Source organism: Andrena cerasifolii, chromosome 5 (genome assembly GCF_050908995.1).
Source record: "Andrena cerasifolii isolate SP2316 chromosome 5, iyAndCera1_principal, whole genome shotgun sequence".
Taxonomy (NCBI): domain Eukaryota; kingdom Metazoa; phylum Arthropoda; class Insecta; order Hymenoptera; family Andrenidae; genus Andrena; species Andrena cerasifolii.
This window is the reverse complement of record NC_135122.1, coordinates 11,857,747-11,881,052: the sequence shown is the minus strand read 5'-3', so window position 1 is coordinate 11,881,052 and position 23,306 is coordinate 11,857,747. Positions and strand designations below refer to the sequence as shown.

Sequence of the window (23,306 nt, the reverse complement as noted above, 5' to 3'; positions counted from 1 at the left end):
TCCATGCACCACAAGACACTCATGCATCATGCAACTTTCTGCGAGACTTGGTAATCAGTGGAAACCGAGCCGATAGCTGTGATTGCCACATATTCTAGTCAAATATAAAGATTTCTTTAACTTGTAATACCTCTGTAGAATGTAAGAATACATGTAACTTGAAATGTTTGTAATTTCTATATGAAATAAAGATATGTGAAATTATATCAAGCGTTGTCCGATTATTTCCACCCGACGCTAGAATACGAATATAGTGTTAAGATAGAAGAATAACTGCAACTTCGAATATTTCAGCGAGCTGCTGGAACTGATAGGATTTTTAAAATTTTCAAACTTCTCTCCGCTTCGGCATCTTACTCAAATATACTAAGTTCCAATTCCTTGGCGAGGCATTTCAAGTTACCGGGGCAGAAAGGTACACTGAACGTTAGGTCTATTCTATGTCTCGCCAAAGGTATCCCATGTATCCACAACTGGTACAAGGAGTGCTTGAAATCCATATAGCCATCGTTTCTTTATTCCAGTGAAACACGCTTTCATAAAATACAATTTATATTATATACAGTCGTCACATTCACTCGTTTACTGTCCACCTATTTAAGTTTAACGTGCAGTACATTTCAGGCCACATACGTGGTGTCGTGTCTCGTTTCTATTATGCATAGACTTTGGGTAAGTCTCTAACGGTCTTTTTTTGTATAAAATGCCCATCCGTCTATTCGAAATCATTAGAGAATTATAAAATGCAAAAGTACTGTTCCATGCTTTTCTTTTCGTTCGTTCTTACGCACTGTTCTACGGAACGTATTATTGTTGCTATCTACGTGTAATTAATTACTCATTAACAGTTTAGCCTAAATCAGATTCGTTTTTGGCAGGGGTAAGCGTCCCTTAATCTGGAAGGTCTAAAGTTCGCAGGGAGTCTTCGGGATGTACTTCCATCACCGCTGTAGTCCCGAAGTTAAAAGGCACCGCTATGCCCCCGTCGAGAACTAAGCCAGCATCGAAACACTGTGATCTTGCTGTGAACTTGAGACAAGATCCATAAGGCGGCAGAGTTTTTGCCACAGGCCAAACGTCAGTCATTATCATGTCCCTTATCACATAACGCAGCTTCAACTCCTCTGAAATATAGGATAAGCGATTAGTATCTACTTCGAGACTGTATGTACTATGACTATTACGACTATTCGCACGGTACACCTACCGGCATCGAAAAGCAAACTGTTGTTAAAAACGGAGCAAATTCTCTCGATTTCTTGGTCGCTAAATTTTCGCTTATCATCTACAAGACTCAATATCTTCTGTACTATCTCGGTATTAACACTAGTTATTGATTTGTACCAAGAAGTTGATCCCGTTCCCGTGCAAACGCACACCCCGGAACTTTTCACCAAGTGATACTTCTCCAGGTCGTCTATATTTACGAGCAACGTGCTTGTCCTAGCCGACAACGACTCCGCCAAGAAAACCTGATTGCGAGGAACCACTGAATTCTATTAACATTTAATGATTCATAGAATACTAGTATCGAAGCAGAACTGGGCTTACTTCGTTTAATGCTAACCACGGTAGACGTCTCTCTTTTGGTAAATTACTGGTCGCCTGTCCTTCCACGCACTGCGTGTAGAATCTGAAATAAACAAGCCGTTGTTTTAGTGCGCGAAGTGTTCTGCTGATCCAAGGTACGTGAACAGAAATCTATTCAATTTCATTACTTTTCACCGCCCGCGACGCGACCTTTCTCGTGCGTGTGAAAAGGGGCATCCCAGATAGTGTCTCCTTTTAATGTCGTTCGAATTCTTGTTCTTAGTACCACGCGATAATCGCCCGCTTTTAACATTTCGAAAACCTCCGGTATCATGCTCGTGTATTTCGGCGGCAGCATTAGAAATCCCTCGGATTTTTCGGGGTGAGAGTTAATACCCATTATCGGCTTTCTGTTATCGAATATTAAATTTGAAGCCAATAGGAACGTGCCGTCGCCACCAATCGGTAAAACCAAATCGGCCCAATCGAAATTCGGTTGGTCCAGATTTTGTCTGTAACACGTGCATCAAAACCATGTAATGCAATAGTGTATAATGCTTGGCATCGCGTCATATTTACCTGTTTATTATCCTGTATTCTATGTTCATCTTTCTCAAGACCTCGGTCACTTGGCGCTCAACGTTCCTAGTCGCTATGTGACCAGCCAGCATCCCCTCGTAATCGGAACCTCTCTCCAGCAACTTGGCCCTTAATTGGGACTCGGTCAGTTCTGGTTCCCGCAATTGTTCGAAATAGTATCGCGACAACTTGGCCACAATGAGCACGCGCTTCGGTACGAAGCTCGACTCCTCTCGTAGGAACAGTCGAAGGCTGGTGCGTACATTGTAGCTGCACGGTTGCAAGAATTGCAAACTTCCTGAAATTATGCAATGCAGATTTAGGAAAGCTTCATTTATATTAAGAGATCAGTTCTCGGAGCTTTCGTATCGAACGATTGCCAAGGAGAAAATGGAGGGGGAATCTCCGAAGTTACAGGTGTGAAGTCGATATTCGTGAACCTCTTTATTTAAAAAAAAAAAGTTCGTTTACAATTATCAAGGAAACAACAATTATCTTCAAACAATGTCGTTGTTTTCATTAATTCTACTCGCTCGAGCGACGTCCGTTCTGTGGACTGCATTCATAGTTTTGTACAAAAAGGAATCTAGCGCAAGGTCAACCGGTTTCGATACACAATATTACATATTACATTGTTATTAATACATCTCTAAGTAGAAGATCGTTGGGAACCGATAACATTCCACGGGATATCAATCGCGACTTAATGCTTCTTAAGCTTCGCATCGTTTTGCGATCTATCGTTTGCACGAACATTTTGAACTCGCAACCAATCGGTTCCTTTCTCGATTACAACGCCTTCATAAACTAGGTAGACGCAATTATTCAATTCTGTCGCTCAAAGTGTAAGATACCTATTTATTGATGAATCATCCATAATCGAGTTATATACACGGTTAATTAGCTAATGTTCGACCGGAAGTACACGCCGAGATTATTGGCACGAGTCGTGTGTTTTGCGAGCGAGTTTCCATTGCAGCTGATTGCAGCTTGACGTTACGTGCACGTCGCCAGGCAAATCAAGCACAACGATCAAAATTCCACTTACTGGCAGATCGACGAAGATGGCCGAGCGCCGTCATCGCATGCTGCTGGAAATGTTTACGTGCGGGTCGCGTGCGAACAGCAATCCAGCAGAAGGAACATTTCAGGACGGTTTAATCGGTTTCTAACCTCTGTGCCGGCGTGAACAGTAGGTATATATCTAAAATCACATGCGAGCCGCACACAATCGCGCGGTGCGAGCACGTTCATGACCGAAGCGTAACAGAGAGATAAATTATCGAGTGAGATAGTAGAAATGGCGACAGTATGGCGGACGCGGAAAATTTGAATGCGCGCAATTATTGTTTCCGCCGGCAGAAGAGTAATCTCACGTGGAAATCGTCTTAGAATTCGGTGTGGATAGAAACATACTGAAAAAAATATAAAATAAAACACTTGCAAAGCTTGCAGAATAAAGGAATAGAAATGAACACAGAATCACATAGCTGCTTTCGCATGCATGAACCGGTTACAAAGAAAGGAGAGCTTGTAAACGCGTCTAGTTACTGAATTCGAGCGATCCAAATAACTGAGAGAAAAAGATTTCACTGTACAGATACACGCTTCGCTTACACTTTATTAATTCATTTGCAATACATTAATTAAGTCTGTTTAAATAGCATCGAGGCTACCTAACGTACGCCTTCGTTTATACTATAGACAATCAATCTAGCTTAAACACACGCTCTCTGTGAACTTTCTCCCGTTCTCTCTGTTTCACTCACACTCTCTCGCTCTCTTTCGCTCTCCCGCACGCTCAGTTTCTCTCGTACGCGCATATAATTTCCTCGTTTCTCGTTTTTTTTATCCGTTCCATTATCGATATCATCATTTATCGTTATTGTTATTACCATTGTCATTATCATTATACCATATAATATATCATAAGATCGACGTTAAAAACTAAATTTCGTATAAAAAGCGTCGTTATTCGTACTAACAATGTAACTGTACTATTTAAATAATAATTGAATCTTAAAAAATTATTTGTTCTCGTGTTGTTCGTGGTGGTGGGGTGGGTGGCTGGTGTGTCTGAATGTATGAGATGTTCTAATGCATTCGGCTATAATATACGAGGGTGCAAGGCGGTGCATTAAGTGACGGGATACGCATCTTAACACGCGTACTCTCGTTTCGCCGACGTGCATCTCAAGAAGATCCGACGAGATCGCGAAATGCCCCGATATTGCGCTCTCGCGGATCAAGCTACGTGGGCTCCACGTTCACTCGTGTCATTACTAAATAAAAAAACACGATTGTCTCGAAAAATTGGAAAATTATCGTTGACTCGCGGAAACGTATAATCGGAGGGGGGGGGGGAGAGGGCGGGGTAGGAGAACCATATAAACCACCTCGTGCACTCGTTGCATGTCCGCGAAATGAACAAGCGTAAATCACCTAGCGAGGAGAACGCGCGTTTTACTCGTTTACGATCTCGCCGTTTCGATCGTTCTTGGATCACGTCGGGGCAACAGCTGCATCCTTTCGCATGCCCAGCCGCACCCTGCACATACTTTTAATAATCTTTCATCTTCATTTCAACTCTCGTAGTCGTTTCACGCGGCATTTCTTTTATAATCTAGCTAATACTTTTATATACTACGAATGTTTAGCACAATCACTACGGCCGAACCACTTCCTCTCGCTCCGTTTCCTCCGCGTTTAATCTTCGTTATTACACAACTATCCGCTATTACGAGCAATAATGTACATCAATTACATAAAAAAAACAAGTTATCGTTAACGTTCTCTCACCGTTGAATCGTTTGCCGTCGCGCGATGGTCACACTTACGTACAAGGTACCGCGGTCTCTTGCCCATTATCCGCTATATATCCCATGAAATTGCTACCGACACCGTCAGCCATTAATGTAAGCATGCACTTACAAACGCCCTGACGCGCGATAATGTAATATCCTGTTTAAACATCGTGCCCGCTCGTTCGCCACCTCTCGGCTACACAGCGCGAGGATATTACACAATTCGCCTATTCCTAATCGAAAAGTCGGGCATCGCTTAAAAAACTCCCGCGCTACGCGAAGAATCAGTAATAATAACGAGGTTCTAGAGGGGCCTGGAAACTCGACGCGGATAAAAATTCGTTAATGCTTGCGCATCGCGGTGGACGCTACGCGTCACCGATGATAAATAAAAAATCTCTGCCCTCGTCTTTTGCCTTTAAAACTCGTAATTCTTTGTTTAAAAGAAAATGCAGCTGCCATTCGATGTGCGCAATCGTTACGGTCTATTAAATTTCATCGGTATTGCTTACAAATATGATATCGTGTTCCAATGCGAGGCGTGTCTAACAGTCGAATCAGAAGTTTAAAGTATTATACAGTCATGGAGGGATAAAAAAATATATAGAGAATGCTTATAATCGCTTGCTCATACATCGAGTGAGTGTTAAGCTACGGCTTATTTGGTTGCATTTGTAGTTGCATATCGATTACTAGGAAGTTCGTTCTGGCAGTGAGTAAAACAAACCATTTTCAATGATCTTAAAATGTACACGCAATAGTTATTGCATGATGTGGTTACGCCGAACACGTTTCAACAAAGAATTACAGAGACTTCAGCGATGGATCGTTCCTTTTGTAAGAATGTACGTCGAGTTGTCACGGGTGTTTCATCTGTTCTGTTGCAGTCTGGCCTGCCCATCGATGAGCATCGTTTCCATTCATGATTCCAGTTACCGAGCAAGGGAACGAGTTGAAAATAAATGGGTAGGGGTGAAGAATCCGTGGAATGGCATTTAACTCCGTCCTTAATTGGAAGATTGACTTGGTACGTCATATACTGTCGTATTCTTGCTCCGCAGCAAATGTTACCCTTAAATCGTGCTGACGTCTTTCGCGGGCAAAAGGTGTTAGGTGTGAGTGTTGCGTGTCTGTCGTGTGTCACGTTGACTATCTATATGCAGTACACATATACACTATATTCATATTTATACAATTATATTTACATATATATATATACCTCTTCTCTTTTTCACATTCATTACTTTGCAAAATATTTCTTCTGCCGACAGCTCGGCCCTAAGCCCGTATAATACAATCGCAAATTACAGTCCTGTTCGCTTAGGCAAAGAAGTTTTTACTCGTTAACTCTGTAAGTACAGTGACCATCGTGTCTCGTCCCTATTCGTGTATCGATCGGAGCCCTCGCAGACGGTGTTAGACGCGGATCCTCCACCTTCAAGGTCCCAAAACGAATGACAAAACATAATCTACGCGATGAAAGTCTCATCCGTTGGCTTCCTCTCCTGGATGAGGCTTCTCGATTACCCTTCTCCTACTTACAATCGTCGACAAAGACTCGTTAAATTAGAGTTGGACCATCGTCCGGCACCAACCATCCCCAACGAACGAGAATTTCTTTTACCATAGCGCTACATGATCGCCGATGCTACGGAAAGGAGAAGTACGAGCCGCTCGGGAAAACGTTTCCCGCCGACCGTGCGATTACTTCCGAGTATTTAAAAAGTATGCGTACTTGTGTCTGCGCCAGAATGCGAGAAGCGCCCGCGCGAGCGTCGTTCACGGCGACGAACGTGTTTTTTTTTTGTGTTTTTTTTTTCTTTTCTTTTTAAGAAGTTAGGAGAGGCGACTTGAGCCACTTCGACCGCTAGAACGAGGCCGACGTGCACGGAAACGGAGAGGGTAGAATTTTATCTCGCCTTTAGTCTCTCTTCGACGACTCCCGGGCGCGATATTCGCCGAGGCGCGCTATCCTCTAGTAGTAAAAGTGGGCAAAACTGTTGCAGGTGTTGCGGGATCGTACCGATCCTCAGCTATGCGTTTGGGGGTGAGGGGGTGGCGTGCCTGTGATCTCGGTCCAGCGCATTTCGAAGAAACTGCGCATCCCGTGTCCCGCCTTGCCCACGGGACTGTCGTCCTCGTTGAATACCTCGCAGTTGATGAACATCTGTCTGACATCGGCGCAAAACTCATCGCGAGACTTGTACCTGTATCATCGAGAAGCACTCGTTGGGAATATGTTCGAAACCGAGCTCTCTTTGTGTCCGATTATTTGGTCGATCGAAGTTAAAGAGAGAGAGAGAGAGAGAGTGAGAGAGATAGAGATGATAGGGGGGGAGACAGCTTGCATAGATCTTAAATTTGTGTGTATATATATATATGTTTGTTTTTCTCTAAATGAACCTTTAGTAAAAACGTTAGTAGTAGAACTAGTTAATCGTTGTGACGCGTGCAACTTACACGGAGTCCTGCAATTTCTTCTTGATCGTACTGAGATCCATGGGCGTTTTAATGATTTTCTTGTAGGTCGGGAACTGTTTGGTGTTCACCGGCAAGAGGAACGGCCAGGCTTCGTCCTGTTGCTCCAACTGTTCGAGTAGCACCTTACAAGGGGCCAGCTCTCGTTGCTGTTTCTTCGTCAGCGTCCTATTGTTCCCCTCCTTCCGTGGCGAGGCGGTAGGAGTCGCCGGTTCCGACGAACTGACGTCCTCGACGTGCGTGTTCGATGCCGTTGACGGCGTTGGACTGCGACGCAAAACAACAGAGAGAGAATTATTTGCACGATTAGCCTTCCCTTTTGCAGGCGGATGGATTTTCCGGTCATAAAAGCTTCTGGACGAACGCATAACACTCGAGCGTGTATATTTTTATAGTTTTCTGCTTGAGACGGTTAACGTCGCTCTCGATGGAACATTTCGTCTTTCTGACTCCTTGCGTCTTCCGTTTTGTCTCGCCACTGGTTGTTTTTATTTTTTTTTTAATTATTCTCTCTCGCCCTTTTCGACCATTTTTTTTCGTTTCTTTATTATTATTTCTATTTATTTATTAGCAGCTCTACATTTACGACGAATTCTCTAAGAATATACCCATCCCATAGTCGATGATCGTTAAGTTAACACGCCATGGCGACTTACAGGGTGTACCGACGAAGGGAACCGGCAAGACATTATTATTCACAGGGCATTGGAAGATCGCTTCGAGCGAGGAAAGACCTATTTTCTCGACGATCTGCTTTTTACGTGGAAGCGTTTATCATAGAGCTAACCTATCGTGGAACACCCTGTATAAAGTGGAATACTTCCATAGAACAATAATTTCTCGACGAGTGTGTATGACACGGGCCGAGGATAGATAGTCGGTATAAATCGCATGAGAGAGCAGCGTATGTTCATTCGTTCTAAAGCGGTTTTTTTTTGTTCTTATTCGATTCGAAATACTTGTTCATCGCTTCCGGTTCGCTGAACATTATTGGCTTAGCTTGACAGCATTTTGTCTCTACTTGTACATCGTATGAAACGTTGTTAAGCCAGCGAGTCGACAATGTTTTGGTTTGGTTTTAACGTAATCACCTAGCTGGTGGATGATCAGAACTTTCACTTTCTCTGGTCCCGCCCCCTTTGGTATGACTCCTTCGACTACTATTTCTCTTCTTTGGTTGTTTACTGTGGCAATTAGAACAATACCATTTCCCCCTTGGCATCTGAAAGCACGATGCATGTAAATAAATGAAAGGATCGGGGAGAGGCGATCGCGTTTCGGTTGAAATGGATCAATTGGGGGCTGACGCGCGGATAGCTAACACCAATGCCGCGGTAACTCACTTTTGGCATGACAGGATTGTGGCAGTCGGTATGATAAGCCCGTGGACAGAGTTCGCATAGCACTAAGTTTTTACCAACTCTCTTCCCGCATACCAGACAATTTCGTTCACCTGTTGCTTTGTTCATGCATTCGTGACAATACCTAAGGAGAGAGATCGATAAATTTTCGCTCGCGCGTGATATCGCCGGGGTAAATCGGGCGTCTAGGACAGAGCTGCTCACCAATCACCATCAGGAATGTTTTCCATTTTTGGACGGAAACAATAAGTATGGTAGCCGCGGTCACAGCCATCACACAGTAGCAATTTGTCCTCGTTATCTCCGCTGTGACAAAACTGACAATTCTGTAACAAAAAGACACTCTCGGATTTAAAGGCTGAATGTGCAAGCCGTTCGTACTGAACCAAAAGATGTTTTATTATTCCAGCGTTATTAGTCAAGCGCTTGAAACTAAAGACCACATCGATGCAAGAAATGTTACAGTGCAAAAAACGTACGTTATTCAATGAATGAAACATAAAGAAATGGGACAAGCTGGATCAACGGAACTAACGTAAAACGGTTCAATCTGAATTCCACCAAATCCTTGGTGCATCAAAGTTGGATCGGATAAATGAAAATTCGTTCAAAGTAGCTTTCGAGCAGCAAGATGTGTATTCTGCTCGTAACAAGGCGCATAATGTAAAGAGCAGTTATGATAAATAAACGTGGAAGCAGAAACTCTACGAAACGGAAAAATACGAAGCAAAGGAAACTATTATTAAAACGATAAGCGGCATAATTCTTTTGCATGCTACCGTTACGTTAGACTCTAACCACCATTAGACGCATCGAGACACTCTATTTAAAAATACACTTTCTTTCAACTTCCTATGAACACTCTCTTATCTCGTAATAGATAAAACTGCCGCATTATTCGCACCCACGAAGGTCTCGAATCGCTTTCACGAATACTTTTCACGATATTGGATTTATTAGTAGTACGTTATGGAAAGTGCCACGCGAAGAGCATTTCGTTTAATCATTCGCAAGTTCCTTGTCAACTGCCGTTTAAATCGATATGCTCTCTTTGGTTCACTGTGCGGGATGGGCGACAGTTTACGCAGGATTTGAAGGATAATTCGGTTAGTAAGTTAGTGCGAATACCCACAGAGGCCTGAGAAGTAGTCAATAGCTGATTGTACTGATTGGTAGCTTTGAGTGAGACGCAGCGGTTTCGTAGCTTGACGCAGACCGAGTTTCTAGCTGGTGTTAGACTCACAGCCTTCATGATGCTCTTGTCCCAAGCGATGCTGGCCTCCAACATGTAAAGCGCCATGGCGAGCTGAGCGGACGTGTGCGCTCGAGCTGTCGCTTCGCGCCAGTTGTTCAGCCCCCTTGGGGTCGTTTCCTCTTGAGGTACCGGCGTCTGATTGCTCTGATCCGAATTATTCGAACTGGCGTTCGCAGCTGCCGCTTGTTCTGCCTTCAAGGCTGCCAAATTTGGATCCCCAGTACTACGATATAAGAGGCACGAGTAAAATCACGCTACATCTTCTAATACCACCTTCTCCACCACTAAACACTCCACGAGCAGCCTTACCAAACTCCAAGCGGTGGCTTCAAGTATCTCCTTTCAATAGCAGCTTCCAAAGACAGTAGCCTCTGTCGTGCCTGTTCAACAGCACTGATCTTCTCCATTTCGTTCAACTTCTCAATTTCCTCGGCCTCCTCGGTACCCGCCCGCGGAGGCAGCTTCCAGCCTTTGACCTGCATGCTGGCATTGGCTACTTTGTCCTCGAGAGCCTCGACCTGCTCCAAGAGCTGCGCGTCCACGCGCAGCGCCACTTGCTCGCTCCAGTCTTCCGGGTTATCCGGCCTTGGGATCGGTGTGTCCGGTTCGTCGGGGGTCGCTTGCAGCTCGGTCGCTGTAACATTGCCTGGGTCGACGTTGATTCTACCCGTGACTGCTAGGAACGACTCCATCGTCGCCCACGTCGTACGTTTCAGTTCTTTCTCGCGAACGCCGCGCGAATGTAGGTGCTCTAGGAGTTCTTGAAACGTGTCGACGTCCGTTATTCTCCACCAACCGTATCGTAGATCTAAAAGTCGGCAATGGAATGGGTTAGCAAGAATTCAATACTGAATAAGCAAGCTCCCATCGAACCTACCTTTTGGCACCGGTTTCGCTTCGCCAGGTGGCGGCAAGCCGTGCACTTTCAAGTACTCGAGCTGTACAGCTTCGTCTTGAGTCAAGATGAGAGGCGCCGGACTGTCACACCTGTCGTAGTTCGGGCTAGCTGGAGGAGGGAATATCGGTATTCTCAACTCGGTCGGTTCAGCTATCCCGAAAATCTGCTTGGTGCTCGGCCCTGAGGTGTCACAGGTCTCGCGTGGTAGAATCGAAAACCAGTTGAACTCGTTGCTGTTATCTGCAAATGTTGTCGGTATAAGTAACGCTACTGACAAACCTTCAAGGTGTTGCGTCAATATCATAAACGCAGAGAATCTTACGGGAGATGAACGTGCCGTTTAACTCTTTGCCGTTGTGAAGATTGTTGACATGATTGAATTTGTCACCGTTTGGAATAGTCTCCACAATCTTATCCTCCATCATTTTCACCGCTGGCTTCATATCCTCGTCCGTGTCCTCGCCCTCTTTCTTCGTTTCTTCAAGTTTCATGTCCACGTCCATGCTGATCACCTCTGTTTCTTGCTTGATCTCCTCGGACGTGACGTTGGTCTTCGCGTCAGTCATCGTGCCGTCCACGTCGTTCTTCTTCTCCTCTTTTATGTCCGTCGAATTCTCCAGGCCACAGTTCTGCACGGGTTCTTTTTTGCAGCTAACCTCCTCGATCTCAGACTTTGCATTATCCACCAGTGGCTTCATATCCTCCTCCTGCTCGCTCGAGTTGAACTTCTCGTCCTTCGCGTCGTTGGGAGCCTCGTTCTCTCCGTTCTCCGCCGCTGTGTCCTCTTGCTTCGCCTCGGGCGTCTCCTCCACAGGCATATCTTTGTACTTTTCATCTAATTCAGCTTGCAGCTCCAGGATCTCCGGTTCGGCGCTCTCCATAGCCTCGACGAAGATGCCACCAGCACATGCCAGCTCCCAGTACCGTCTCCAGTACCTGTCTTGGCCGAATATGTGTGCCCGCAGCTGCTTCGACGAACTGTTCAGCTTCTGAAGCTGCTCCTCCGATTGCTTCAGCAGCTTGTCCAGTTTCTTGCCGAGCTCTTCGCCGGACAAATTCTTGTCCTCCTCCTAAATTACAATTAATCATCGGTAATGAAAAGGAATTGCAATTTGGCAATGGTCGCGGGAAAGTTTAAAAGGCGAACGAATCTCAGACTTTCTTCCGACCACTACTGCGCAACGTAGAACGACCATACCTCTTCAGGCTGCGTTCCCTCGCTCTCGTTCTCGGACATATCCTCGACTTCGTCCTCGTGATGAATTTCATCGGGCGTGGGTGTCATTCCCACCGCCGTCGATGTGGTGTTGCCTTCCTCGTCGACCTCCTTCTTCTCTATAGTGATGGTGTCACCAGTCTTGTTCACGATCACCCCGACCGCTTCCATTCGAACCTTTCGACTGTGCAATTGCCTGAGTCTGTAAACACGGAGCAACGCCGTCAGACATCAGCGGAACAATCCTTGAAAAATAATCTGCGCTAACAATCCGGGAATATAGAAACAGTCACTCACTTCCTGATCTTAGTATCCAGCACGAATCTCTCCTTCCTGAGCTGCGCCACCGTCTCCAAGCTACCCTCAATCTGCCTGATCACAGCCTTGTTCTGCAGCAGCTCGTTGCAGAGGAACGCCAGCATCTGCGCCTTGTGCGTCGGGTTGAGCGCCAGGAACGGCTTGTCCCTCAGCCTCTCGGACATCCTCCACGTCTCGTTGTTGTGCAGGTGCTCGTAGAACTGGGCATTCTTCCCCGAGCAGGTGGACGCGTAATCGCCACCGTTCTGGTGGTGATCGGCGAACTTCTTGTCGCGCTCGCGCTCGAGGCAGACGCCGGTCAGGGCTTTCACCTCCCCGGTCGCGTTAGCGTAAAGGTAGATCCGCAGCACCTCGCTGATGTTCGCGTGCGTGATGTCAGCTTGCCGCAGACTCTGCCCGAGCCCCGTGGTGTGCCTCGCTGGCTGAGGGATCCCCGGGTCCTCGATGGCGCACACAAGCAGGTGCGTCATCACCGACAGCAACTCCTCCTCGGCCTCCTCGTCGTTGAGCAACGCCAGCTGGAGACTCTTTAGACTCGGCAGGGACTCCATGTCTGTGGCGAGCAAATCGACGATTAGTGGATCTATCAAACGAACGATAATTCAGTCGTTCGGACTCACCAAAGCCTAAAGTCTCGCCGAAATTATGCAGGAACTCGAACACCATGACGATGTCCGAGAACGCCTGCCCGGACAGCTTCAGTCCAGGTATTCGTTTCAGTTCTGGCAGTGGTCTGTGATCTGAAATCGAGCAACGACGAATCGTAGAGGTCCTCCGGGTTCGGGTAGAGATTCCTCGAGGCATACCTGTCAGCTCCATGTCCTCCACGGGCTTCCTGATCTGTTCTATCAACTCCATCTCCATCTTCCTCTGCTCAGCGCGCTTCTCTTTCGTCGCTATCCTCTCGGCCCTGGCCTCCAGTCGCTTCTTCTCCCTTTCCTCCATTTTTCGACGATTCTCCAGCGCCCGCACCAACGCCATGTGCTGCCTCCTTCGCTCCCTCTCCTAGGAGTGCCCAACCAGAAGATTCAACGAAACGACGCAACGAAAAGGGGTTGGAGGTTTCATGCAAGAGAGGAAGATCACGTAAGTTTCGTTGGTGAAAAGCACAACTTTGGCACGCACGGACTACGACAAACTTCTACAACCGTCCCAAATATACTGTTTCATAGAAGCTACGCATGACAGTGGTGCGTACACGGATGCATCGTAAAAGGTTCTGCTCGGTGACGGATCCCCTCTGACTCGGAACATCGTGCAACTGTTACCCCAACCACGCTCCGTTCCCCCCCGTACGGCCCGTCAGGTCTCCGGGACCGAGTGCTTTCGTCCGGCAGCTATCGCGGGGGATGCTTCTATCCCGTGCACTGGTTAAGCTCTCTATCGAAGTGATCGAAGCGAAAGTAAGCGCCTGCTATGCGAATGACTGATCGCGGACGTGTCACATTATCACATTGTCGCCGCGGGACTGGTTAGTGAACGTGGATCTCTTGGAAGGCGGATGTTAATCGCGATCGTTTGGTCGGTCGCTCGCCGAGGATCGGATCTTCGGCGAGAGATCGACGGATCTGAGAATGAGTGCGAATAGCAACTCACAGCTGAGCGTGGTAACTTTGAACTCTGCTGTCCGATCCACCCTGTCGCTGCCGATCGTTCAACAGGCTGTCGACGGATCAAACCTTCGAGTTCGGCTTGCGATTGTAAGGCAACTGATTTGCGACCATTTAGACACGACGAGCGAGTGATCCCCGCGGCACGATCTTTATGGATTAAGATTTAATCGATCGACGGCCAGCTGACTCTGATCGATCGCCGGCGACCGGCAACGAGTTTAAAGTCGGTGAGATTCGACTCGGTATGTTTAGTGCGGGATCGTGTTATTTATTAAACTAGATTGGGTATGAGACATACCAGCTCGACGGTGTAGAGCATCTCGCGCTGCTTGGTGAGCTCCTGCATGTACATCTGCGGCACAAAACACATCCACAGTCCACCAGTGCTCAAACTACCCCTACGCTCTCAGGCTAACAGTACTCCTCGCTCTCTTTTTACGCGGCCGAGTATCCCGAGCCGTGTCGCGGCCGTACCGAGCGCCACGAGGATGCCAGAACTCACGGGCGAATCTGACTATTTCCAGTTTCCCCGACTCTACCCCCTTTCGACTGCAACTTCCGAGCAGGCAAGAAAGGATAGGCGAATTCGCGTCTTTTACGGCAAGTGAAATTTCGCGGCGATAGCAATTCGAGGAAGTATCTATTGCCGTGTCGGTGTTACTACCTCGATAGGAGGACTCGTATCTCAGGAGAACAGCACGAGTCACTATCGTCCAACGAATGCAAAACAGTAATTACGGAATGCTACGATCGTAATCAAGGGTGGATTTGTAGATCTGACGCCTCTAGGCTTAACAAGTGTCTGCCGCCCTTCCCGCGAAATAGCGTGAAATAGTTTAATTCAAAAGGGTCGAGACGATTTCGAAGTTAATTCAATGTGGCAAGTCGTGTCAGTGTTTCCCAACCTTTTTTAATGGCGATCCCCAGTATTCAAGTAAGGCAAGGTAAATTGAATAAGCCAAAGTAAATACATTAAAATTAGGTCTTTCAGAATATAATTCTAACTTAACAATATTTGAAAAAAAAAACCCAAAACCGTGGTGACCCCCCAGAAAACACTTCGCGACCCACCGGTTGGAAATCACTGCGCTATATGAAAAAGAAGTGAATTGTTTTTACAGCATACTTCTCAATTTCTTTCAGAATTTGCCGCCCTAGGCTGCAGCCTACCTAGCCTATACACAAATCCGCCCCTGATTGTGATCGAGCAGGAGCCACGGTGTACAACTAAACGGGCAGCAGACGTGTAACAAATGGCCCACAGAGCAGGTACGTTTAAATCAACTCGAAAAGTAAGAAGTAACTATGAGAGACAGATGAGAAGAGAGAGTTTTATAAATCGAATGTAATCGATAGGCGATAGTCATGATCTCCTCACCGTCGTTACAGCTCTGATTTCGCAATATGTGATCGTATAACGCGATTCCGTGAATGTACATTAAACAAAGAGAACAGCACCGAGAACGGTTAATGAACAGTTGATGATCGTTCGTAGAAAAAAAAAAAAAATAATGAATGCAGCGACTTCTGTCGATAAGAGAGATGAAAAGTAATCGGCTGCGTATATTTCGCGAAATACATCCGCGTAGATTAGTACGAGAACCAATGAACGGAAGCGATGGAGATAATGAGAACGAAAGCTAATTTCTACGAGTAACGCACACACGCACACATTATCTAGTCTACAGCAACGACACGATCCGAAAGGATCCACGATCTATGGCTGGACTCACCTGTTCTTTCAGCATCACCGCCTGCTGCCGCTTCAGCTCCCGCTCCTGGGGAATCAGAAAAGCACAGGTTAGAAGATTGCCAACAGCAAGCGACTCGTAAAGTTTATGCTACCGGGGCGTAACCAGGATTTCATTCCCGCAATTCGGAATTACTTCGCAATTTAATTCAATTTCACTTAATTTTGGACAAGCTACTATTAATTTATTCTTTTTTTTTTCCTGTGCCGTTAGGGGCACGGGGGTAAGCGCGCACCCCTGCCGCACCTTCGCTACGCCCCTCTTCAAATCACTTAAACAGAAGTGCAACGAATGGGAAAAGTATCGCGTTCGTACGTCGCGCAAATGGAATCAACGGGATTTATAAAATCTATCCAAATCCGACGGAGAATTAAATTATGCTCTGCCGGGCGGAAGCTGGGTATCTTTTTAAAAGGATTAACTCGCGGAGATGCGATTAATGCCGGCCAGGAAAAATGCGAATCAGCTAACGAGTCGGGGTTGGTTTGTCGCTAAATAACAATCGCCGGTTTAACGAGGATGTGCCGCGAAGGTCGCCTGTCGATTTTTATTTTACCTCAAGAGGGGGAGGGGGGGGTGGCGTGGAGGGGGCGAAGAATGCGAAACGGAGGGTCGTGCAAAAATGATCGCGAGGAGAAGGCACGGGATGCGTGTAACAACGAATTTATGATTACCTGTTGCTTCCGTTGTTGCTCTTCCAGTCGTATCTTCTCCACCTCTTCCTGCCGTTTTTTCCGGGCCTGCGCACATGCCATACACACGTCACTCGCATACGTCCATTATTTTCAAGTGATCAAGCTTATGCAATGATTTCTTTCACCCCCGATCAATAATCGTCTGGTATACTACGAATGCTACCCTCTTCAATCTTTGTCATCGCGAATTGAGCGAAAGCGAAGCCGTACATCAATGTACTATAAAATAAACACCGTCCCAATCCATGAACAGATGTTTACCATAATACAGCGATGTATCGTTTCCTCTTCGCCCGATCAGCACGAGGTATGCCATTAAAGTCATCTGGACTATTCGGTCAAGGAAAAAATATGAAAAACAGAGATTATATGTTCGTGGAAGATTCTGTGACGTTTATCTCCACACCCGCGTGGTTGGTGGGGGGGGGGGCTGTTGCGAAATTTTCGCCTCTGTGATCTATAATCTGTACCTCGGCACTGTAATCCCGATTTGTCTCTAGCACTCGGCTTTATCGGAAAATTCCTTCGTGTCGTCGCGATCCGAAGGCTACGTGTAGAAGCCACAAGCGACTATGTAGCGGAGTCTGTGTCGGGGATGAAGCGCTACTCTAGGATATCTACAACTAATTTCACGTACCCACGGCCGCCGCTTGTTTTTCAAATCGACCTGGGGACCGTTTACGTAATCGAAAGCCGCTCGCGGGTTTGTCACGGCGCACGCGGGATCGGCGGGGCATTAAGATCCGAGCAAGTTGGGAGTGTACGTTCGCGAGGAAACAAAAACAGAGAGAAAAAAAAATATTAGGGAGTAATCAAGAGTCAAGAGCGCGTGGCTACAGAACACACCGTGGAATCTTTCCCCGTAGGCGAGTGGTTAAAAGATTTCCGCGAAAAGGGTGAGCCGGGTGCTGTAATCGAGTCTCTCTTTGCTGGCGAATCGATAAAGTTCTCGACAACGAGGGGAACCTGTTAATGGGTAATATAAATTCGGTGAAATCAAGCTCGATCGAAGAGTATACAAAGCAATTCGAGTCACACACAAAAGTCTCGCCTCGGAGGTCCCCAATCCTGTGTATACCCCCGTCTAATAGAAATATAGGCAAAAATCGGGCATGCTGTCGTAAGAAACCTCAGTAACAAAGAACGTGATAATATACATAACGTATGGAAAGAACAGCAGTCAAGCAGAGAGTGGAACGAGCGGATGATCCGCGTGTTCGTGGACAAAACCGACGGATCCCGATCGAGAACAGAAAGTTAGGAGTCCTGAACGCAACCAAAAAGCTTCTCACCAACTACCAGAGAAATATATATATATATATATATATATTTATGTATATAGAAAGAGAATTATATGTGTATATATATATACATAAATATGTATATAAACCACCACCATTTTATACAGAGAGAAGTTGAAAGACATAGTAGTGGAAGTGACGTATAATGAAAAATAGAAGCGACCAGTATAGAAAGTGGAATAAGAGAAGACAGAAATAAGAATAGAAAAAGAGAGATAATAAAAAAGAGCGCATGCAGGAGCCAAGCAAATATACTCGCCTTATGTATGCACATATTATAATATAATCAGTGTCGCATTAATCGCTGAAGCTGATAAGTGTCTTGTTAATTGGCACCGCGTGGGTGGCCTGCACAGACGTTCAATCTTAAGAGCTGTGAGATGTGATCGCAGCGGCATTAAGATATACAATATTAATCGCAACGATAATAGAAGGAGCCATAATCGCAACGGAGCGGGCGATCAATCGATTAAAATATTAATGCATAAAGTAAATGGTCCCGCGGGAGCAGCAGCGCCTCCTCGATCACGGGCGCGAACAACGGAAGAGAAAAAGAGAGCGGCGGTGAAATAAAAGAAAGCTCGCTGCTGCTCGTATGCGTTTGATTTATCGGCGGTAACGCTCGATAACTCGGTCGGGGGCACGGAGAGTATTCGGAAGAGAGATACGGCATGCTGGATCGATCAATGTAGCTAGCTGTTATTTTCTTGTATAGTGACAGGAGAAGCTAGGCACAGGATAGCGTTACGACAGTCTGTATTACATATTATCGTTTATCGTCGCAGATCCGCAGAGTATGTATCGTGATATAAGAGTGCTCGCCTCCGTACATGTATTGTGTGTCAGCCTCGATCGCGACTACGCCGACGTGTCTCGGATCTTCCCGATATAAAGGAAAAACTAGGGAAACTGTTCGGTAGAACTGAGAAATGTCCCGAGGAGATCGCATCCTCGAGCGCTCCTTGGCCACCGTGTCGTGGCGTTCGTTCCGAATCGAGCTCCATTCTCGAAGCGCAAGCACACCGGGAGCTTGTAATCGCATGATCCATTCCGTTAATCGCTCCAGAGCGTTCCGTGTCACGATGCGTAAACGTTGCTCGCCGGCGGACGCGAGTCTAAATATATTAAAGTGACAGCTCCGTTATCTTTTTTTTTTCTCTCATTTTTCGCGCACTTTCCACGCGTGTCGGTCGAACAAATGTTTTCGCGTATCGAGCACGCGCCAGGAGTCGCCCACAATGGCCCATCCCTACGAAAGCGCGGTGCGGGCGTTTTGAATGCGCGTGGCCGCGCGTGTGTGTCCGCGCGGTGTGTCCCTCTCTCGTTCGATCGCTACTGCGTAGCGTCGATATTGAACGTGACGCGCCGCTGGTGCAGCAGCTATCGCGCTTTTGCCCCGTCGCACAAATCTGCGGGAAGAACTTGCGCGGATCGCCGAGTTTCCCGAGCGCACGTGTCGCCGAGGGGATGCTCGGCGATTCGACGAGCGTGAAACCTGACGGCCCGCTAAGAACACGACGCCGTCGAAGCTGGAGGCCCTTCGCCCGCGAAGGGGTGAGAAAAGCGCGGCCCTCGTGGCGGAAGAAGCGCGCGAGAGGAAGAATCGAAACCGGGGGATCGAGAGACATCGATCGGGTAGGTCTCCCGTACAGAGCGCGTATGCAACGAGGATGAGACAAAAGGCAAGCGAAGAGAACCTGAGAGAAAACTTGCGAAAGAACGGAGAACGTATACGGAGTCCCGATTGGTTATGGGGGTGGAGCGCGGCGCGGCGCGGTGAGAAATGAAACAAAAGAAGAGACGGGTCGACGATAGAGAGATTTAGGTGGCTGATGTTGAATGACGATGTAACGATCGATAATCGATAACAAGAATGTTTATATGGTCACATATACATGAAACTGACATGAGATACGATCATAAAAACGAGTAATATCTTACCTCTGGTGGTCACAGTGAAACTTAATCTATCGATTTGAGGGGGGGCGGGAATTGGAATTGGGGGGGGGGTGAGATGAGCGAGGGAGAGAGATCTGGGGTGGCTCGGGGAAGATTCTCGATCACAAAGAGGAGGACGACATAGAAATACCAGGCAATCGTTGTCTTACCTCGAGAGGTCCTTCGCATCAGTCCCCGTGAAATCGAAAGAGAAAGAGACGAGGGGGCATGGGGGTTGGGGTCTGGGTTTGTGGGGGGTGTGGATCAACGAATCGCAAGGATGACACAGTAACGTTCGTTAGTGAACATGAGGTCGATGAGGGTTTAATGACGATGTAGAGGGGTTGCAGTTCGCGATTTATTGGGGGGATCGACTGTGGAGGCGGAGGTGGTAGGTTCCTCGAAAGCAATTAGTCGAGGGACGCGACTAATGGACGAAGGATTCGTAGAAAGAAGTTTGAAGAGAGAGAGAGAGAGAGAGAGAGAGAGAGAGAGAGAGAGAGAAGCCTCTAGAAAGGTAATTCTTTGGAGGTTGCTCAGAAGGGTATGTTTACACCGAGAGGTCTGGCGCAAAATACACCCCAAGATCATCGTTCAAAGAACTTTCGCCTGGAATACCTTGTTCCACGAATCCCCTCCATCAGTGTACAGCTCGCGGATGGCTCGGTCTCGCGAGCCAGAGAACCAGGAACGACGGAGAGATCGAGGGTGGGGCTCAGGTTGAGGTGCGGGTTCAGGGGTTGGTTTTTGGGAGGCGTCATACGACATCTTACCTCCAGAAGCTCCTGACTTTGCGTCTGGGTCTGGGCCTGCTGGGTATTGTCCATGCTGGCGTTCGTGGTCGTGGTGCCTGTGGACGTGGTGCTGGAGGTTGGCGTGGAGGGCTGCGTCGGTTGCGACTGGGACGTGGACGTGAACGGCAACGGCGACGACGAGACGACCGTCGTCGGGGTGGTCGGCAACGGTATGGGTGGCGGTGGTGGAGGCGGCGGTACCACCTGCACCGTCGGCGGTGCCACCACAACGGCCGGTAGGGTGGCAGTGGCAGTGGTGGTAGTGGTGCTCGCGGTGGTGAGCACCGTGTTGCTGGTTGCCAGCGACGTGACAGATGCCAGGACGCTCGAGGATGTGGAGGATAGGCAGGACTTTTTCGCGATCGCGTCCTCGGGGTCGGCGTGTTGCATCATGTCGCGGTTCCTCCAGCTCTCAGCGATGCTCTCCCGATTCTTCCAGATGGTGGCCACCGTGCTGCTGGCCAGACCCAGCTCGCGCGCCACGTCGCTCTTGCTCTTACCGCGTTCGATCTCTTGGATGATCTTCATTTTCTGCTTGATCGTGAACGCTAGCCGCTTTCGACCCTGCGTTTGTAGGTTTAGGGATGCCCAATAATCGATCGTGTTAATCGGCGGTTCGTTACGTGTCGGAACGCGTGCGAGTGATACCCTTCGCTCTTTTCGCCGGTCCGTCCTTCGTTCGAGGAGGCGGACGTTCGCGAATTGTTTAGAGCTCGGGTGGCTAGTGGTGGTGGTGGTGGTGGTGGTAGTAGTAGTAGGTGGAGGTGATGGTGGTGGTAGTTGGTTTCGTAGCGTGGTCTCTCTGTGAAGAGGATAGGCTGAGCCTTTTTCAAGCTTCGCAACGAACTGAAAGTTGCAAGAGAACAAACTAAGGGGCTCAAAAGCTGCGACCAGTTCTTTCTCGCTACTTCTTTCTTATCGGCCGTGTTGTGCGTGTGTCGGACACTTTCGGCGAATCGATACGAGAATCACAATTTACGAGAGAATAATCCCTTCGGAACCGTTCTGATTGATTAGCAGATCCCGATAGCATTCAAAACTCTGGGTAACAACTGTTCTGCCGCAAAAGGATCTTTATGACACCGAGAAATATCGTCGATCGACCAGGATCGATTATCAGTGAGATGGGCATCCCTATGTCGCGCTCCCAGGCAATCAACCCGAATTACATCTACATTCGAACGTTTTCTCTGTCCGATCGGCTGACGTTCTTTCCTCTAACAGCTCTTTCTGCACAGCTTGTGTTGCGTGTATGTTTCTTGGAGGGATCTGGGGGTGGGTCACACGTGTGATGTACAGTGCGTGTGAAGGCGGAATGCGAGTGAATGCGAGGGGATGAATGATCGAATGAGTGACAGTGATTGAAATGGGGCTGGTTGTTGGGAGCAACGGGTGTGTTTCTCGCTCGGGGGCGAAGGGATCTCGATCGGATACTTTGGACAACTATCACAACGGATCGACTATCGCGAAACTTTCTACACTCGCGCGTCTACTTCGCCGAGATTGGCCTTGCCGTGGAAAAATTCTCGGGTTTCTTCTTTTTTCCTCTCTTTTTTTTTACGAGATCGTAAAACTCACGTCTCGAGCGACGAATTTCCCTTTCGCGGGGCTCGGCGAACGAGAAAAACTTCGTTCCCCGTCTTACGATGGCGCGAAGCGGCGCGACGAGAAGTTTTCCCAGGCGAAGAGCGCTTTTCCTCTGGCGCATTCGAGACCGTGTACTCCGATTCGTTTGCTCCCGACTCGAGCTCTGAACGGCAATCTCTGCTCGGCCTGAACTTGGCAGCGTTCGATAGGGAAGCTAGCTTGGCTCCTTCGGAACGAGAATCGGAGGACACCCGGTCGAAAGCGAAGTTCTGCTAAAGATGCAAGGGATACGACACGTGTTCTCGTTATGCCGTTCGAGGAGCAAAGAGAGGCGTCTAATCACGTTCTAATTCGATTAGTCTAACGTCTCGCAGGATCATTCCGCCCTTTCTATGGATTCAGGCGAGGAGGATCATATGCCACGACAAAACTGTTACTCAGAGACTCGTCTACAGCGCACATAAAAAGCATCGGGAGCTATGCATCGAGTTCACACGACACTAGACAGATTTCGAGCAGCAAAACTTCGACTCTCGTTAGTGGAACACTATACTATGTACTCAACTGAGAATGTCGAGGCCACGGGGACGCATCCCATCGTCCCTCTTCCACGCTCAGTCCCGCGGGACAACGCGCTTGACTCTTCGTTCGGTACAAGCAGAAGAAAGCCCGCGCCTCGACGTCACCGTTGCCTCGATTTTCTCAGCAACGTTCTGCCTTTCGCTGTCTAATGAAAGCCGCACGGGTTCAACCGGTCGGTTGAAGGGACCGAAAAGTCGACGGGTCCTCGCTCGATCCTGTCGATTCTCGGCGAGTGGAGGACCCGGGAAGCGAGATATGCAGCCACAAAACGATCTTCCGTAAAACGATCAAGACGTAGGTACGTTCGACTCACTGAGGGGACAACGAAACAGAACAAACGTGGAGAGACGAGAAATCAAAAGTTACAGGGGGGTTGGATCGTTGGTCCGGGGGGGGGGGGGGTTGTCAGAGTCGGAAAACGAGGCTGTAGGAGGACATGCTGGGCTCTCCTGTCACTATTGCTAGCGAATCTCTATAGGGGTGGTTTTCGTGAGTCCTGGGACGTTTTTGGTTTTTGGTCGGATCGTAAATGGGGGGGGGGCTGGGTTGGCGGGGGGGGGGGAGTTCCAGGATTCATATATATATATATGCGAGTATACAAAAGTA

The 23,306-nt window shown here is 47.7% G+C and overlaps 2 protein-coding genes across 19 annotated transcripts in view; both read right to left on the bottom strand.

The window, feature by feature from the left end:
* Positions 1–505: 505 nt before the first annotated feature.
* Positions 506–3,567, bottom strand: LOC143369257 (NAD kinase 2, mitochondrial). The gene is made up of 6 exons (XM_076812978.1): positions 3,158–3,567; positions 2,110–2,407; positions 1,719–2,042; positions 1,552–1,633; positions 1,208–1,472; positions 506–1,124 (listed from the first exon to the last, which is right to left on the bottom strand). Exons 1-6 carry the CDS (start codon positions 3,189–3,191, stop codon positions 892–894), a joined length of 1,236 nt encoding a protein of 411 aa, XP_076669093.1. The 5' UTR covers positions 3,192–3,567; the 3' UTR covers positions 506–891.
* Positions 3,568–3,704: 137 nt separating this feature from the next.
* LOC143369254 (bromodomain adjacent to zinc finger domain protein 2B) overlaps positions 3,705–23,306 on the bottom strand; it is a 144,096-nt gene continuing 124,494 nt past the window's right edge. For 10 of the 18 annotated variants that reach the window (XM_076812962.1, XM_076812957.1, XM_076812964.1 and 7 more), the window contains 17 exons: positions 20,511–21,377; positions 16,478–16,543; positions 15,786–15,830; positions 14,351–14,404; positions 13,246–13,444; positions 13,060–13,179; positions 12,419–12,992; positions 12,104–12,323; positions 11,228–11,975; positions 10,885–11,145; positions 10,317–10,815; positions 9,885–10,230; positions 8,957–9,078; positions 8,735–8,876; positions 8,483–8,613; positions 7,374–7,658; positions 3,705–7,120 (listed from right to left, as the gene is read on the bottom strand). In XM_076812962.1, coding sequence (XP_076669077.1) covers positions 6,943–7,120; positions 7,374–7,658; positions 8,483–8,613; positions 8,735–8,876; positions 8,957–9,078; positions 9,885–10,230; positions 10,317–10,815; positions 10,885–11,145; positions 11,228–11,975; positions 12,104–12,323; positions 12,419–12,992; positions 13,060–13,179; positions 13,246–13,444; positions 14,351–14,404; positions 15,786–15,830; positions 16,478–16,543; positions 20,511–21,377 — 4,857 coding nt within the window. In that variant the 3' untranslated portion in view covers positions 3,705–6,942. The remainder of the gene's footprint in view (positions 7,121–7,373; positions 7,659–8,482; positions 8,614–8,734; positions 8,877–8,956; positions 9,079–9,884; positions 10,231–10,316; positions 10,816–10,884; positions 11,146–11,227; positions 11,976–12,103; positions 12,324–12,418; positions 12,993–13,059; positions 13,180–13,245; positions 13,445–14,350; positions 14,405–15,785; positions 15,831–16,477; positions 16,544–20,510; positions 21,378–23,306) is intronic. The other 8 variants (XM_076812967.1, XM_076812968.1, XM_076812970.1 and 5 more) reach the window with 7 other exon arrangements.

Bases quoted from the DNA above. Each gene is read 5' to 3' on its own strand.
- LOC143369257 (XM_076812978.1), bottom strand. From the start codon at position 3,191: ATGACGGCGCTCGGCCATCTTCGTCGATCTGCCA. The intron at 2,408-3,157 runs GTAAGTGGAATT...GCATAATTTCAG, and splicing joins CCATCTTCGTCGATCTGCCA to GAAGTTTGCAATTCTTGCAA. The intron at 1,125-1,207 runs GTAGGTGTACCG...CCTATATTTCAG, and splicing joins CAGTTTGCTTTTCGATGCCG to AGGAGTTGAAGCTGCGTTAT.